The 15,023-nt window shown below is 46.3% G+C and overlaps 1 protein-coding gene across 1 annotated transcript in view; it reads left to right on the forward strand.

Annotated features, from left to right (window-relative positions):
* LOC147747106 (vitamin D3 hydroxylase-associated protein-like) overlaps positions 1-15,023 on the forward strand; it is a 337,273-nt gene that overhangs the window by 113,781 nt on the left and 208,469 nt on the right. The window contains exon 3 of the mRNA XM_086952357.1: positions 10,405-10,548. Within this exon, the coding sequence (XP_086808483.1) occupies positions 10,405-10,548 (144 nt within the window). The remainder of the gene's footprint in view (positions 1-10,404; positions 10,549-15,023) is intronic.

Genomic DNA, 15,023 nt, shown 5'->3' on the forward strand with positions numbered 1-15,023 from the left:
AGAGTTAAAGTGAGTCTCAGTGACGCTGTGTGCGTGTTCATCATGCAGCCTGAGATTTACGTGAGGAGTGACCTGTGATTGTGCACCCGAAGCCCAAGGGAGTCTCAGCGACTCTGTGTACGTGTGCCCTGTGGCAGCATGAGATCTTTGTAACAGTAGCGGCCTGGACCTGCAGCCCTGGAGGAACTGAGCCGCCGGCCCGAGCTCGCCATTGCCAATTCACAAAGATTGCATTGGAGGCCCAAGTTGCTGGACGAGGATAGGCAAGAGAGTTTATGCCCCCCAGGTAATGTGTGTTGACTCCTGGGGTGGGGTACGGGCTTGGAGGGAGACGCTCACTGCCTCTCTCATTACAGCAGCACGAGCCTCTGCTTTGGCTGGTATCGCAGCCCGTATTGCCAAGGGAGTGGCAGTACCGGGGCTGGAGTGCGGAGCTGCACTTTATGTTATACCATACCCGTGTTGGGGGAAACTGTTGACAGAGGCTACCTGTGAGTCAGCTCGAGTGGCGGAAAGACCGCCTAAGGCACCGTGATCGGTGCCAGAGTGTATTACACATTACTTTATTTCTGCATAACGGAGTACCTTATTGTCGTATTACACATTGCATCATTTCTGCATAACGGAGTACCTGATTAGTCTATTACACATTGCATTATTCCTGCATAACAAACTACCTGAATGTCGATTGTCGCATTGTATTGTTTCTGCATAACGAACTACCAGATTAGCATATTACGCATTGCATTATTTCTGCATAACGAATTACCTGATTAGTGTATTACAAATTGCCTTATTTCTGCATAACAATGTACTTGGCGGTTGTATTATACATTGCATTATTTTCACATTGCAAAGTACTTGATGGTTGTATTACGCATTGCATTATTTTTACATTGCAAAGTACCTGATTGTTATGTTACGCATTGCATTATTTTCATATTGCAAAGATCCTGATTCCAGCATTACGAACTGCATAACATGGTATTAGGATTACAGTGGAATGTCTAGAAGTTCTCATTAATAGCGCCAGAACTTACAAGGCTGGCTGGCCTAACAACTGGCCAGGAGGAATATTACAAATACACATATGTTGGATCTATATCATGTGGTCTTATCGTATATCTTTGTTAAAATGTATACTCGTTTTTATAAAACTCGTGTGGAGTCTATTGTGGTGTCATCTGGGGGGTGCTGTGAGCGTGGTTGCAAATACTTTACACATTTGCCTTGAAGATAAGCGTGGCTGCTTGTGCCAAGCTACCAAGGGGGTGTGTGGGGTTATCTCAGAAGGTGTCCTTCCTTTCCCTGATGTGGAAACGCGGGTCCCTATAAGGCCTAAGGTACATACCTCAGCCAACCAGGGATCCCAGGTCTAACACCATGTGTTTCCCTGTGTGTGTTCTTTCTTTGCGTGGACTGCTTTGTTTGGGCTGCTTGGTTTATGTAAAGGGAATGAAGTGAAGAACTTTTTAGTTTGAGATGAAGTTTTCACCCAGGCGTCCTCCTGATATGGGGACCTGAGGTTAGTGTCGGCCTCTATTGTGACTTTTGTGTTTGACACTGTTAGGGTCTGGATAAGCTTGGTTCAAGAACCCTGCCCCTCAGCCTGACTATAAGATGTAAAGAACACCCTTTCTTGGTAAGGGAACAAATCATTATATCAAAGAAGATGTTTATCTGACAATCCTATGCAATCTAGTATTTAGTGTTTTCCTGCTAGCGCCACTCTTTCATTTTTTCTGAGACCCCACAGAATCTTTGGCCTTGTCCACCGGATTTTTTATAAAGTTTTTCTGGTATAGAAGGGTCTTTCTTGGTGCCTCTTCTTTTTCTGTGCTTCAATTTGCAGGGTGCCACTGGCGTGGTAGGTTGATTCCTGTGGCAAAGTGAGCATGACACATGAGGGTGAAGTATCAAGAGGTATTTATTGAACAACCTCATCCATCGGCTTGCAGTCACCAACTGTCAAGCTCCCGAACCCTCAGTGAACCTGGTTCCATACTAGAACACAGAACGTGGAACCAGGTCACATCACAGTTCCCACCCTAGCTAAAGCCCTCTTTTGTTCCTGTTCCTATCATAGTCCTAAATAAAATGCGGCTGCAGTGGGGTCATCGGTCCTGCAGGCCTCAGCCACTAACAGATAATATTGACTAATATAAGTAATGTGACTTTGAACTGCTCAGGAGTGAACTGCTGTGATTTAACCACAAAATGCAGATAACATTGGACCTTTAAGGTTTGCAAATGCTGAGGATTGCCTGAGAATTGTTAGGTGCTGCAATACCTGTGGTAAGAAAAGGGGTAAAGGAAAATCCTTATATGGTGCTTTTGCCTACTGCGTCAGCATTGCCAGTGTTAACAGTGCGCCGTGGTAGAGATTGAGTTCCTGGTATGCGCTAGTTCCGTTTTCAACTAATAAGTGATTTAGGGCCCGATGTAGGTAAACGCGATTTTCCGATTTCAAAATACCGAGGCGGGCCGAATCGGTATTCTGAAATCGGAAAACGAGATGTAGGAAAAAAATACCGAATGAAAACCGATTCGGTCGGCATCGGTAATGAGATTCGGTACGTTCCGATTCAGCTCGGTCCGAATCGGAAATTACCGAATCGGCCAACAACGAATCGGAAAACACCGAATCGGCTACCACCGAATCGGATATTTCTGATTCGGTGAATACCGATTCGGTAAAAGCTGATTCGGTAAAAACCGAATCGGCAATCATAGACCCCTGGCGAAAAAGCCCATAGGAATGCATTGCATGAACCGATTCGGCTTTTACCGAATCGGATAATACCGAATCGGATTTTACCGATTCGGATTTTACCGAATCGGTAAAAGCCGACTCGGCAATAGGCGATTCAGCCAATGAGGTGGCTCCCCCTCCCCCACCCAAACAGGGAGTGGCAACCCTGGCAGGTGCAGCCAATTAAGAAGTTTCTAGAAGTTTCTGGAAACCCTGCCTGAGCCCAACACACAGTTAGCAGCAGTGGGAGAAGGAGGTTGCAAACTGAGCAGGAGAGAATGGCAGATCAGGCAGGAAGCCAGAAGTCCTCCCAAAAGAGGAAGCCCAAGTTCACCACCACCGAACTTCAGGTGCTGGTTGAGGAGGTGGTGAGGGTGCACCGCCAGCTCTTTGGCAAGCTGTCCCTCAACGTGCCAGACAGCACCAAGAGGAGATTGTGGGCCGACATCGCCCAGAAGGTCAATGCTGCTGGTGTCACCCCCAGGTCCATTGAGGAACTCAAGAAAAGGTTTTACGACCTCCGCAGCCTCACGAAGAGGAAGCTGGCTGACCTTCAAAGGCAGGCTGATCTCACCGGAGGAGGCAAGAACCCGGCGCCACCCCTCACCGAGCTGGAGGAAATTGTCTCCAGCACCATCGAGAGGGAGAGCATCGTAGGGATCGGGACCCTGGACAGCACTGCGAGAGCCACAGCTACAGGTAAGAAGCATGCGCATCATGACACACCCTACCAGACACCTCCCCATTAGACACAATGCATAGGCAAACACCAGCACTGTACTGTCACCAACATACAAGAGACAAGCATCATGGTACATGTAGTCAGCAGAAGTTAGCCAAATATGTCAGTGCAGAATCACAAGACAGGAAACAGTGTGACACGGTGTAAGGAGATGCAAGGACATGTGGAATGCCATAATTGTACTGACTGTAATACATCGGCACTCAGTTTACAAATGCTTCTTTGTACCTAGGGGCACCATCAGGCGGCAACACTGTGACAGCAGAGGGAGCATCAACGTCAGGCACTGCAGTCGCAGGGCCGAGCACCAGCCAGGCTGCCCAGGAGGAGGAGGATGAGGATGAGGAAGGAGACACCCCAGGGCTTGGAATGGAGGGAGTCCTGGTGATTGATTACCAAGCAGTGCACTCCCCAGTACTGGCCAGCACACCCCCCTTGCAATTTTCACCTGAAAACTCCCCTACAAGGCAGACCATTCCGCCGACACCAGCACCTGCCACAACCGTGGCCTTGCCACCCGTCCTACCTGTCCTGGGAGCAGGGGCTCCGGGACCGGCCAGCACCACACCCCCACCAGTGGCACCCCTGCCCACTCAGCAGGCCGGAGGCAGCAGTGCCAGACGCCGTGCCACCACCGCCACCACTGCTGCACCACCACGGGAGGGCAGTGTGTTCCTGGGCCTGGAGGGCCAGATGGTCAAAATCCAGCGCCAACAGGCCAGATCCACCATGGCCTGCCAACGCCAGCTCCTGCAGCACAACCTGCAGATGGGGGAGCTGGTGAAGGGTTTCCAGGCTGTTGTGGACAGCAACAAGGAGGTGGCAGCAGGGTTGGGCAGGCTGACCACTGCCATCACCCACTCCTCTGCCAGGCAGGAGGAGCATGAGGTTGCGCGCAGGAGGGATGCCCGGGTGCTCAACCGGGCCATGGCCCGCCTTGCAGCGGCGACCGCACAGCTGTGCCATCGCAGCTCAAATCAGGAATCGGTGCTCAGTCAGCATACAGCTGAGCTGACTAGGGGGATGGCCAGGATCACCACGGCCATGGAGGCCATGTTAATATCAAACGCCGCCTCCAATCCTGCCCTGGACCTGGGTGATGCTGGAGACAGCAGCAGCCGCAGCAGCCCGGCCAGCGCTGCATCAGAGCCAAGGAGGAGCACCAGGCGATCCGCTGATGCTGCTGGCCATTCGGAGGGGGCCGAGGGACACCCCAGTGGGTCTGGAAAGCGGGCCAAAAAATAGGCTGGCAAGGGGGGATGAGCAAACCAGAACCCTGGACTTTATTTGAGTTTATAATCTCCATTTTTTGATGCACATCAGTGCTGTAACTGTGGTGCATCATTATTAAAAAAAAAATTCCAAGCAACATTTAGCTGTCTTTGCATCTGTACTCAGTCAGAAATAGTTCTCAGTGATCTCCTCACGTCTGTATCTGCCATCACTTGGCGTACACACCCCAGCTGGCTGTGTCAGTGGCACAGCTTCGTCGTCGTCATAGTCCTCGTAGTCAGACAACTCCACCTCAGTGCCCTTCTTGACCGCAAGGTTGTGTAACATTGCACATACAGCTATGATCTTGCAGCAGGTGATGGGGGTATACTGCCTTGCACCTCCACTCTTGTGCAGGCATCTGAATCTACTTTTCCAGATGCCAAAGGTCCGTTCAACAACATTCCTGGTGCGTATGTGGGCCCGGTTATACCTCCTTTGGCTGGGTGTGGAGGGGTTGAGGTAGGGGGTGAGTATGAATGAGCGGAGGGCATATGCACTGTCGCCTGGAAGAGAAAGGGGTCACATTAGACACATGCATACATGTATTACACCTACCTACTATGTGTTATGGGGGTCTGATGATGTGGCTCACCTAGGAGGTATCCTTCTCCAAAATCGCCAGCCATCAGCCGTGCATATATGCCGCTCTGTTGGAATATATAGGAGTCATGGGTACTTCCTGGAAATTTTGCTACCAGGTCTGTGATGGTGCACTTGGCATTGCAGATCACCTGCACGTTGATGGTGTGTGTAGATTTCCGATTGCGGTATATGTATTCGGTGTCCGCTGGTGGGCAAATCGGAATATGCGTGCCATCTATGCACCCGATGATTTGGGGAAATTGTGCCATCTGGTAGAAGTCTGCTTTGGTTTGTAGCAGTTCTGCGTGGGTTGCAGGGAATGAGATGTATTGGTCCATCCTGTCTATCATGGCGTCAAGGAATATGTGGAAGAACCTTGACAGGCTGCTCTGGCTCACCCCTCCTGCTGCTGCTGCTCCACTTTGATAGCTACCAGACGCTACCAGGTGTAGGCTGCATAGCACCTGGACGTGCGCAGGGATGGCGTGTGCCCTTGGGGTGTGGTGGCCCAAGTATGGCTTAAGGTCCCTGATGAGCTCAAGTATGGTGTCAGATTCCAGCTGTATCTCTGTAGGATCTCAGTCTCAGTGAGCATGAACAGGGTTATCCTCTGTCTGTAGACCTGTTCATTTCTTAGCCATTCCCTCTGTCCTTCCTGCTGTAGCCGTAGCCGCCTCGCAATGACATAGAAAGCTGCCATCCTGCAAGTTGCAATGCATTTTGGGACTGTTTATATGGGTTGGAGTTGGTTACCACCTGATTGCAATCCATGGTAAATACCGAGTGTATTCTACCGATTTTGAGCCGATTTCGGTGTTTCTGTGCCTCCCTACATCTCCCCAACTGTCGGAATCGGGGAATTTCCCGATCGGAGATTCATACGAATCGGCATGTTTTCCGATTCGGCTCATGTCCGATTCGGTATTTTTTCCGATTCGGTACATGGACCGAATCGGTGATTTTCCGATTCGGTGTCACTAACGATTCGGTTCTTGGACCGAATCGGTGATTTTCCGATTCGGTGTCACTAACGATTCGGTACATGGACCGAATCGGTGATTTTCCGATTCGGTGTCACTAACGATTCGGTACATGGACCGAATCGGTGATTTTCCGATTCGGTGTCACTAACGAATCGGTACAAGGACCGATTCGGTCCTTGTAACCGATTCGGTGTTTTTCCGATTCGTTACATATCCGATTTTCGGTATGTACATATCGGATTCTTTCCCATTCGGTACTCATTCCGAATCGGTTTTCTATCCGATTCGTTCTGTTTTTGGTTCCCTACATCTCGATGGCTGTTTACCGATTGGTAAGGGCCAAAAATCGGTATTTTCGGCCGATACCGATCGGTAAAGCCCTACCTACATCGGGCCCTTAGTGTGTCAAATAAAAGGGGTCGCTCTTGGTAAGCCACTATTAGTTCCCTTTCAGGCACATGCATCAAACATGCCATTTGCGATTCCTTATTAGCGAAAAATAAGGATTCGCTAATAAGGAAGCGCAAATGCCCATGCATGTAGGAATCGCTGAGAAAATAGCGATTCCTACAAATTCCTTAGTTGCGACTCGCAATTAAGGAATGGCTCCCAATTCATTCCTATGGTCCTACAGGCCCATAGGAATAAATGGGAGATTGCATGCACAATTTGCGAGTATCAACAGGTACTCGCAAATTGCACATGCAATTTCAATGGTGCAAGGGTGTCAAAATAACACTCTGTTGCACCCCTGCAATAGTAATGTGCACCCATGTTGTGCACACACAGGCCCCAAGGGCCTGTGTGTGCGCAGCATGAAATTTGTAAAATGCACTAAAGTGCATTTTTCAAAGTATTTTGCAAATTACCATCAAGTTCAACTTCATGGTAATCTGCGCCCCTTATTAGCGAAATCGCTATTCTAAAGAGGTTCTTGCATTGCATTTAAGGAATCGCAAATTGTGATTCCTTAACCCCTTCCATGCTCATGACGAGCTCAGCTCGTCATGCAGTACAGTGCTCCTGTGCTCATGACGAGCTGAGCTCGTCATGACCTCACCCGTTTTTATTGCTGTCCAGCACACCAGAGGAATCTCTCAAGCAGCGATGTGGCTAACTGCAATCATAATTTGAGAAATTACAAATAATTGTGAATTCTCAAATTGCAAGTGCCTTGAATCTTGATGCATCCCAAATGCCCTTTTTGCCGGTGCAAATGGCCGATTTTTGCGAATCGCACCGTTTGTGCTCACAACAATGGTTGATGCATGTTCCTTTTTTACTCTTGTTAATTGCTTGTGCCATAACCTGCAAATGTTTATCCTTGGAATCCATAATAGGTGGCCTGGAAAACCTTATAGCCCCTTATAACATGGTTACAGGGGCAGCGAGGTGAATTGTGAATTCTCCATTTAAAGCTGGCTCCACTCCTTCTATCAGTATCCAGGAGAGTAGGGAGCTCGTACTGTAACTTAAGGGAGAAGGGGTAAGGGGTGAGAGAGAGAGGGACAAACCCTAGCTTCCAGTAGGATGGGTGTTAGTAGACCTTGCAGTAGATTATTTAGTGTTCTGGGCACAGCACTACTAAGGCGTACTAGTGTTCACTGTCAAGAAGAAAAAAACACGAGACAGTCAATATTTTATTATTTGTTCATATCTCTAGAGTAGGTGTGTATATTGTCAGCAGTGTGAGCAGCTTACCCAGTGTGTGCGGCAGCATCACTGTTACCAGCTCCCAGGTGAACCAGGAAACTTGCTCAAGAACAGATGATGAAATTCAAGCCTCTCTACCTTGTCCTAGTCTCCAAAAAGGGAGTTCTGTATCACGGTACAAAAGCAGGTTTCTGGTGTGCAAGCCTCATCGCTGAAGTCAGGAGTCCATGAAAGAATATAGCTAAGTCGAAAACCAGTGATGAGGGTGTAGTATCAAGAGGTATTTATTGAACAACCTCATCCATCGGCTTGCAGTCACCAACTGTCAAGCTCCCGAACCCTCAGTGAACCTGGTTCCATACTAGAACACAGAACGTGGAACCAGGTCACATCACAGTTCCCACCCTAGCTAAAGCCCTCTTTTGTTCCTGTTCCTATCATAGTCCTCGATAAAATGCGGCTGCAGTGGGGTCATCGGTCCTGCAGGCCTCAGCCACTAACAGCTAATATTGACTAATATAAGTAATGTGACTTTGAACTGCTCAGGCGTGAACTGCTGTGATTTAACCACAAAATGACAGAAACAATTGAAACTATAGGGAATAGGTAGGAGGGAAATCAAGGAAACCAAAGATACAGGTGCAAATTTGAAGCGCTAAACAAAAGAGTCACAACAACTGATGGTGCCAACACTGACTTCCGCTTCCACTTCCACTGACTGCTTATAGTGCTCTGCCCACTCTGACTTGGAAATCAAGTTCCGGTCCTCAAATGGCTGCGGCTGCTTGTTACGCACCCAACGCTGGAAGTTGTTGTCCTTTATGATTGTAGCCGTCCTTGCCCCGTTCCCCATCTTCTTCATCTGTCACTCTTTCTGACTCTCTTATATGGTGCCTAATGTCGAGATCTGTTGCCTGCATGAAAGGCAGCAGCCCTGCGGAAGACGACCTGTGGCAGATGAGTTGTTTCAAATACCTGACCACTAGCAGAGCCAGTGAGTCTTCCAGGAGCTCCCTGTCTCTAAATGAAATGGGAGATTCCAGGGCACCCCAGGGAACCACACATTTGAGAGACCACAAGCTCCACCACGCAAAGGTATGTTGGTCTATAAAGTCAAAGAAGTTTGGAAGCTGGTTTCCCCTGCTCTCTTGATTGACAGCTGTCAATAAATGTTCACATTATATGTGAATTTACAGCACTTATCACATTGTGAGTCATTTAGGAAGGATGGTGTAACAGCAGTAGGCTAACCCTGGAGTGTTTTAATTGCTTACTAAAAATAAAGCTGCCTTTGTGAAATTCTGCAATGGACTTTGTAAAATGTGTGAAGTTGTACATTGAGTTGAAGGGAAGGCTCCTCAATGTTAATCAATTAGGTCCTGAAAAAGTGTAATTTTTTTTAATCAAAATCTGAACTCAAGTTAGGTGACTCACACCACAGTAGAACAAGTTCCATTTTACATTATACTTTGATCTGAAATACCACCAGGTAATGCATTTACAGAAAGCACATCTTGCTTTAATGGAGTGCAGTGTGTTGATTGTGAAAATTGTGTAATTAATAATTGTTTTAGTGATGTACTCATTGCATACAACACAGCGTGTCGTTGAGCTTCTGCGCTTGCTTATTTAGTGCAGAATGTGTTGGAACAGTCCAGACTAGCGTCCCAGGCTCACTGTGCCACTGGAACCAAGCTATAACTGTCTGAAGAGCCCTAACTAGGGCGAAACTGGTCCTAGGTTGCTTGTGTTCTGGTTCAGGGAAGACCTGGCCTGGCAGTTTGGGCTGGACTGTTTCCATGAGGAGCAGGGTTAAGACTGATTTGCATATGACTGGGTCCAAACTGAGGTGGCATTGTGGGTGAAAACTATGGATTGGGATGCGGGCCGAACGATTGCCAGTGATTGAGATTAATTTAAGCATTCCATCCATCAGCTAGTAGTTTTTGCTTAAATAATGAATGGCAGTAATATCTAGAGTTATTTAATAGTTGTCCTGAAAATATTCCTATTTTCTGTTCTTTTTATCAGTTTCGTGTAGGGTTTATTTTAAAAGATCTGCAGTTGTGTCACTGTGTTATGTTTAGTTCTCATTGCTTTAAAAAAAGATTATTTTTTCCTTGTGTTTTTTGTGATTTGCTTATTGTTTGATGCTTATTTCGTTTACTGCGCTTATTTTTATTTCTCTTTAATGCATTAGTTCTTTGTTGAAATGTTACTGAAATGAATGAATAATAAAATAAAACTAAAAGCGTGTATGAGCCTCTTGTGTTGATAATTCTAATATGAAAGAGGCACCTTGCCCAAGAAAACATAAACTATTTCATCTAATAGGATATAACGGCACATTGGACATCTGTGACTGTTTCAGAAGTAAGTGTAGATTTTTGCTAATTGTCTATTTTTATTTTATCAAGGCATTGGAAGTGAACAAGGTGACAAACTCCTTAACAGATTTCCTCCCTGACTGTGAGGCTCAGCTGCAGGAAATCAAACAGAAAAAGGTTAAAGGCCTGCTCTATGGAGTTCCAGTCAGTATCAAAGACCACTATCATTATAAGGTATGATTCACCAGAATTGTGTTAATGTTTCCTGATTCACAATAATGACATTAACGTCATCCATGAATTAAACACAGCATTTATAAAGCATGCCTCATTTTCCCCTGCATTCTTTGTATTTCAAAGGGGCCACTTGCTATTGAAACCGAGCTCTCTTCACCTCTCTTTCCTTTTTTCTCCTCTCCTTCTCCCTCACCTTCCCCTCTTTCCTCAACCTTATGTGCAGATTACTCTTTTCCTGTGCAATCTTCAAGTAGGAATATTCTTTTGGGGCTCAATATCATCCACATGAATGCCAACAGTGATGTACACTTACTTTAAAGACAATGTTACTTGATCTCAAGTCCTTTATTTAGACCTGACTCGGAAAGAAGAAAAGTCAATCATTATAGACCTAAAAGTTGTAGTCCTGAGCAAGACTATCAGATCAACAGGGAGAGTTCCTGCTCTACCGATCGCAATGATATGTCTGTATCAGGGGTACACCTGAATTCGTTGCCATCCAATGTCCACTGTGACTCCCAGACAAAGGCATCTAATGGGGCTCTACATCTGCCCAAAATCAAAACATCTCTCTGGACCTCATCCATCACAAAATCAATCTCCTTATTATGAACATTATTCAAGTCAAACTTAAGATGTCCAGCCTTTGCTCTTGCATATCTTTCCTCAATAATCTTTTACCTTGCCACTAGATGAACGATAAAGCCTGGCATATGACACCAAAAAGCAAACCTTGACCCATGTCCTGATAGGCTCTTTATCCAGTGTCATTATTTGTAACCTTCTGGGTAACTACAACAACCACAAGCATTCTACTTACTCCTCAAGGAAAGGTGCACCCAATAACCTTATACACATTCCATTTGAATCCTTGGCCAAAGCATGCACCAAAACAATCTTCTCATCTCTTCTTTGTCAGTTTTACATCTACAGATCAGCGGTGTAGTGCAGGTTGGAAACTGCTAACACTTGGTTGTGGTTATTGTTATTTTATTTGGATTGTCCTGCTCACAAATCACCCAAACGGAGGGTATCCTGGTGCTAAGGGGCATAGCGGAATATCAGGAGTGGATTAATCGCTCACTCCTATGTACTCTATCACACACTGCAATAATAAAGGTAGGGTTGGTCAAGGAGATGCACTGCTTTGCTATAGTGTTTTTCAGTGTTCATTCTCCTCTTGTAAGAGCTTGATTCTAGATCTCAACTTACCACAGAATTCTCCCAGTAGGCTGAATTTAATGTTATGTTATGTTATGTTAGTATGAATTTGTAGAGCGCACGTTCACCCTGGGGTTTCTTGGCGCTGTGTACCACTGGGGAACCCGTCCTGGCTTTCCCTGGGAGATGGTCCCTATTGGGTATCCCCAAGGTGAAGCCAGGCATCCCCGGCAGCGAGGGGGCCGTTGTGGAGATTAAGCAAGCTATTGCCCAGAGTTGCAGGGTGGGACCCATGGTTAGAGAGGCACCGAGGCGAGATTTATCGAGCCCGCTGACATTGGATCCGTACCCTGCCGCGTCGGGAATTGAACCCTGGTCCCGGGCCGACCTCTGCTTCTGGGTCTGCCGCCTCTAACCGGTGAGCCACACTTCTTTTAATGTATCATCCTCAGACAGTGCGACCTTTTTTGAGGAATGCACAGAGCACATTATCAACCATTCAATTTGTTGTGAATGAAACATCTTAGAGATTTCAGTCTATACTGGAGTGACTCAATGAATGCTGCAGCCAATCTTCTTTCATCATTTATGTCTGGAAATAATCTTTAACAACACTGCCTTAAAACAACCCCCACTGACAATCTTATCCCTTTCTTTCCTTTCTTCTTCTTTTCACAAAATGCAACTTGCAACCAACACAAAACAGAGTCACCATTTTTTGCAGCACCACACATCTTGACCTCAGTACCTTTTCTGCACTGAAAACACTTTCCCATATTAGTTTTGAAGATTACATCAGTGACTCCACCTCTAATTGTATTGAATTAATCCCTGAACGGCTTGATGACTTAACCCCGCTTAAGAGCAAATAAAAAAGACCTAAACGTTCGGACCTTTAAGTCTCCTGTGTAAGAAAGGGGACCTTTTTGCACCGTCACCCGTCCATTTTTTTGCTAGATTTTATTGCTTTTTATTGCTGGTTTTGGGCTCTGACACTGGGACAGATTTGTACTAAACATTTCAAAAAGATTCTTATAAAAAGTCACCTTTTACCTGTTCGAAGCCTCAGAAGCCCATTTGCATGAGCTTTCAACTCTCGCCTAGGAGTTGGATAGCCCCTTTGTTGAGCTGTGAGCTTCCCCCAGAGCTGAGACAAATATCTTGGGTATGGGGAAGTGTTCTGATCCTCTGACAGGATGACCATCTTGGCAGTGACTAGGAACTTCATTAACTTCAATGAGGCATACCATGTCAGAAGCACAACACCTGGGCCTTCCCCGTCCTTCTAGTCAGCCAGGCAGAAGTCCCAGTGGGAGAGAAGCTAACCTCAGAACATACTTTGAGTGACCACAGATGAAGGTTTGCTTATTTCTCTGGCCTCACGTCTAGGGTGAGCACACATCCCAGCACAAGGCAAGAAATGCTCTGCCATGTCGGATGTAGGTAGAGAGGGGCATGTGGGTTTGTTGGCGGTAGGGCACACAGCAACTGCTGCAAAAGAGAAAGTGTCACCCCTGGGAACTTTTTCCATATTGGTTAGGGAAGAGACAGGAATTCCTCCCACACACAGGCTAGGACCAGGAATAAATGTGGCAGGCCGGGGCGCCCTTTGTAGAGCTCTACTGGACCTGTGGAAGACAGAAGAAGGACTGCACCTGCTACTGGGAGCTGCGAGGAGATCTGAAAGGCTGGACCTGCTTCTGTTGGTACTGAGGACAAATAAGTGGACTCCAAGGGTCAATTGCCTGACTTCCTGATAAGCTACAGCGACACAACCATCTGCTAGAAGTCTTTTTACTTGAAGAGCCCAGCTGACTAGTTCCTCCTTGGCCTGCTCTCGACCCTACTGCTGGTGCTTCTGCCGGGGTGAGTCTGACCCCAAGTGCTGCTCCTGAGGTCCTCAGACCCTTGCCTGTGTTAATGTGTACTGCTCCTAACATCCTGAGAAACCTGGTATTTAGGAACCCTTGGCTGTGCCAGACTGTACTCCTCCTAACATCGGATAAACCTGGAACTTAGAAATAATTTGGATCCAGAGACCTCCGTAGAACTGGGACAAAACTGACAAGGCAATCCGACAAAGGTGTGTTGTTGCTAGGCTAAAGATTCGAGTTTCTCCGACCCTGACCTTTTTCCCAGCAGCAAATCCATTTCAGCTTGACGTCAGCGAGAATCTTTCCAGCTTTGTGGAGCCCTATTCGGCTTCAGCTTTCAGTTTTGCCCCGCAGGAGGAATGTGAGCGTTCAAAAAGTGACTATGTGTGACAAATTTTCACCTGGTGAAGGACCTTCCTTGGGTGTGAATTGTAAACTTCTCCTATTTGCAGCTTTCCTGACAAAAGGCAACAGCTTCACTGGGATCTTGTCTTGTGGCTATTCAGCCTTCCCAGCCAGAGCCTCTGCCTTGCCCTGCTGAGGATATTTGATTTCTAGGGTAAAAGTTCCGACAGGGATGAACCTGGTTTCTGTATTCGACCTGCACTCCAATGCTGTAGGCCCTAAATTGCGCCTAAGTGCCGGTCATGAGCAACCACTTGACCATGGATGGTGCTTAATGCTTTTTGGCGCTATTTCCATTTAAAACTTTTAAAATTCATATCTCTGGTTAGCTCTATTGGATTTCTGCTGTTTTTAGGTGATTTTGTTAATTACATTATTCTCTCATTTCTATTGTGCTGTGTGTTTGACTTCTTTTTGCTGTTTTGGTACTACTAAATGCTTTACACATTTTCTTAGGTTAAACCCTTCTGCTCCATGCCATAGCTACCAGGGGTTGAGCTCAGGTTTAAATTACTGAAAACTTTACATGGCCTAACAAAAATAGTGATATTATAACTTGTAGTGGCTATTAGACCTGAACCCCAAACCTTTTGGCTTCTCCCTACCTGTTTTCTGAAATGTATTTTTGTTGGCAGTAGGACTCTGCACACTCCTTTTAACATGGTAAAATTGGATTACACCGAATTGCCACATTTAATTTACTTAGAAGTCCCTAGTAATTGGTACAACATGTACCCTGGGCCTGTAAATTAAATGCTGCTTGCGGAACGTAAAGTGCCACTCACTTGAACAGCCCTTTAAAACATGTTTCAGGCCTGCTATCACAACTTATGTGCAGTTTTTAACTGCTAATTTGACTTGGAAAAATATAACATTTGTCTGGCCTAAATCTCAATGTTTCTTTACATATGAGTGTCACCCCTATGGTGGGCCATAAACAGCCCATAGGGCAGGGTGTATTGCATTGTGTTTGTAAGTTGTACATGTCCTGGTTGTGAAACACTACTAAATTTATTTTTCACTACTGTGCGG

Source organism: Lissotriton vulgaris, chromosome 1_1, assembly GCF_964263255.1.
Source record: "Lissotriton vulgaris chromosome 1_1, aLisVul1.2, whole genome shotgun sequence".
Taxonomy (NCBI): Eukaryota; Metazoa; Chordata; class Amphibia; order Caudata; family Salamandridae; genus Lissotriton; species Lissotriton vulgaris.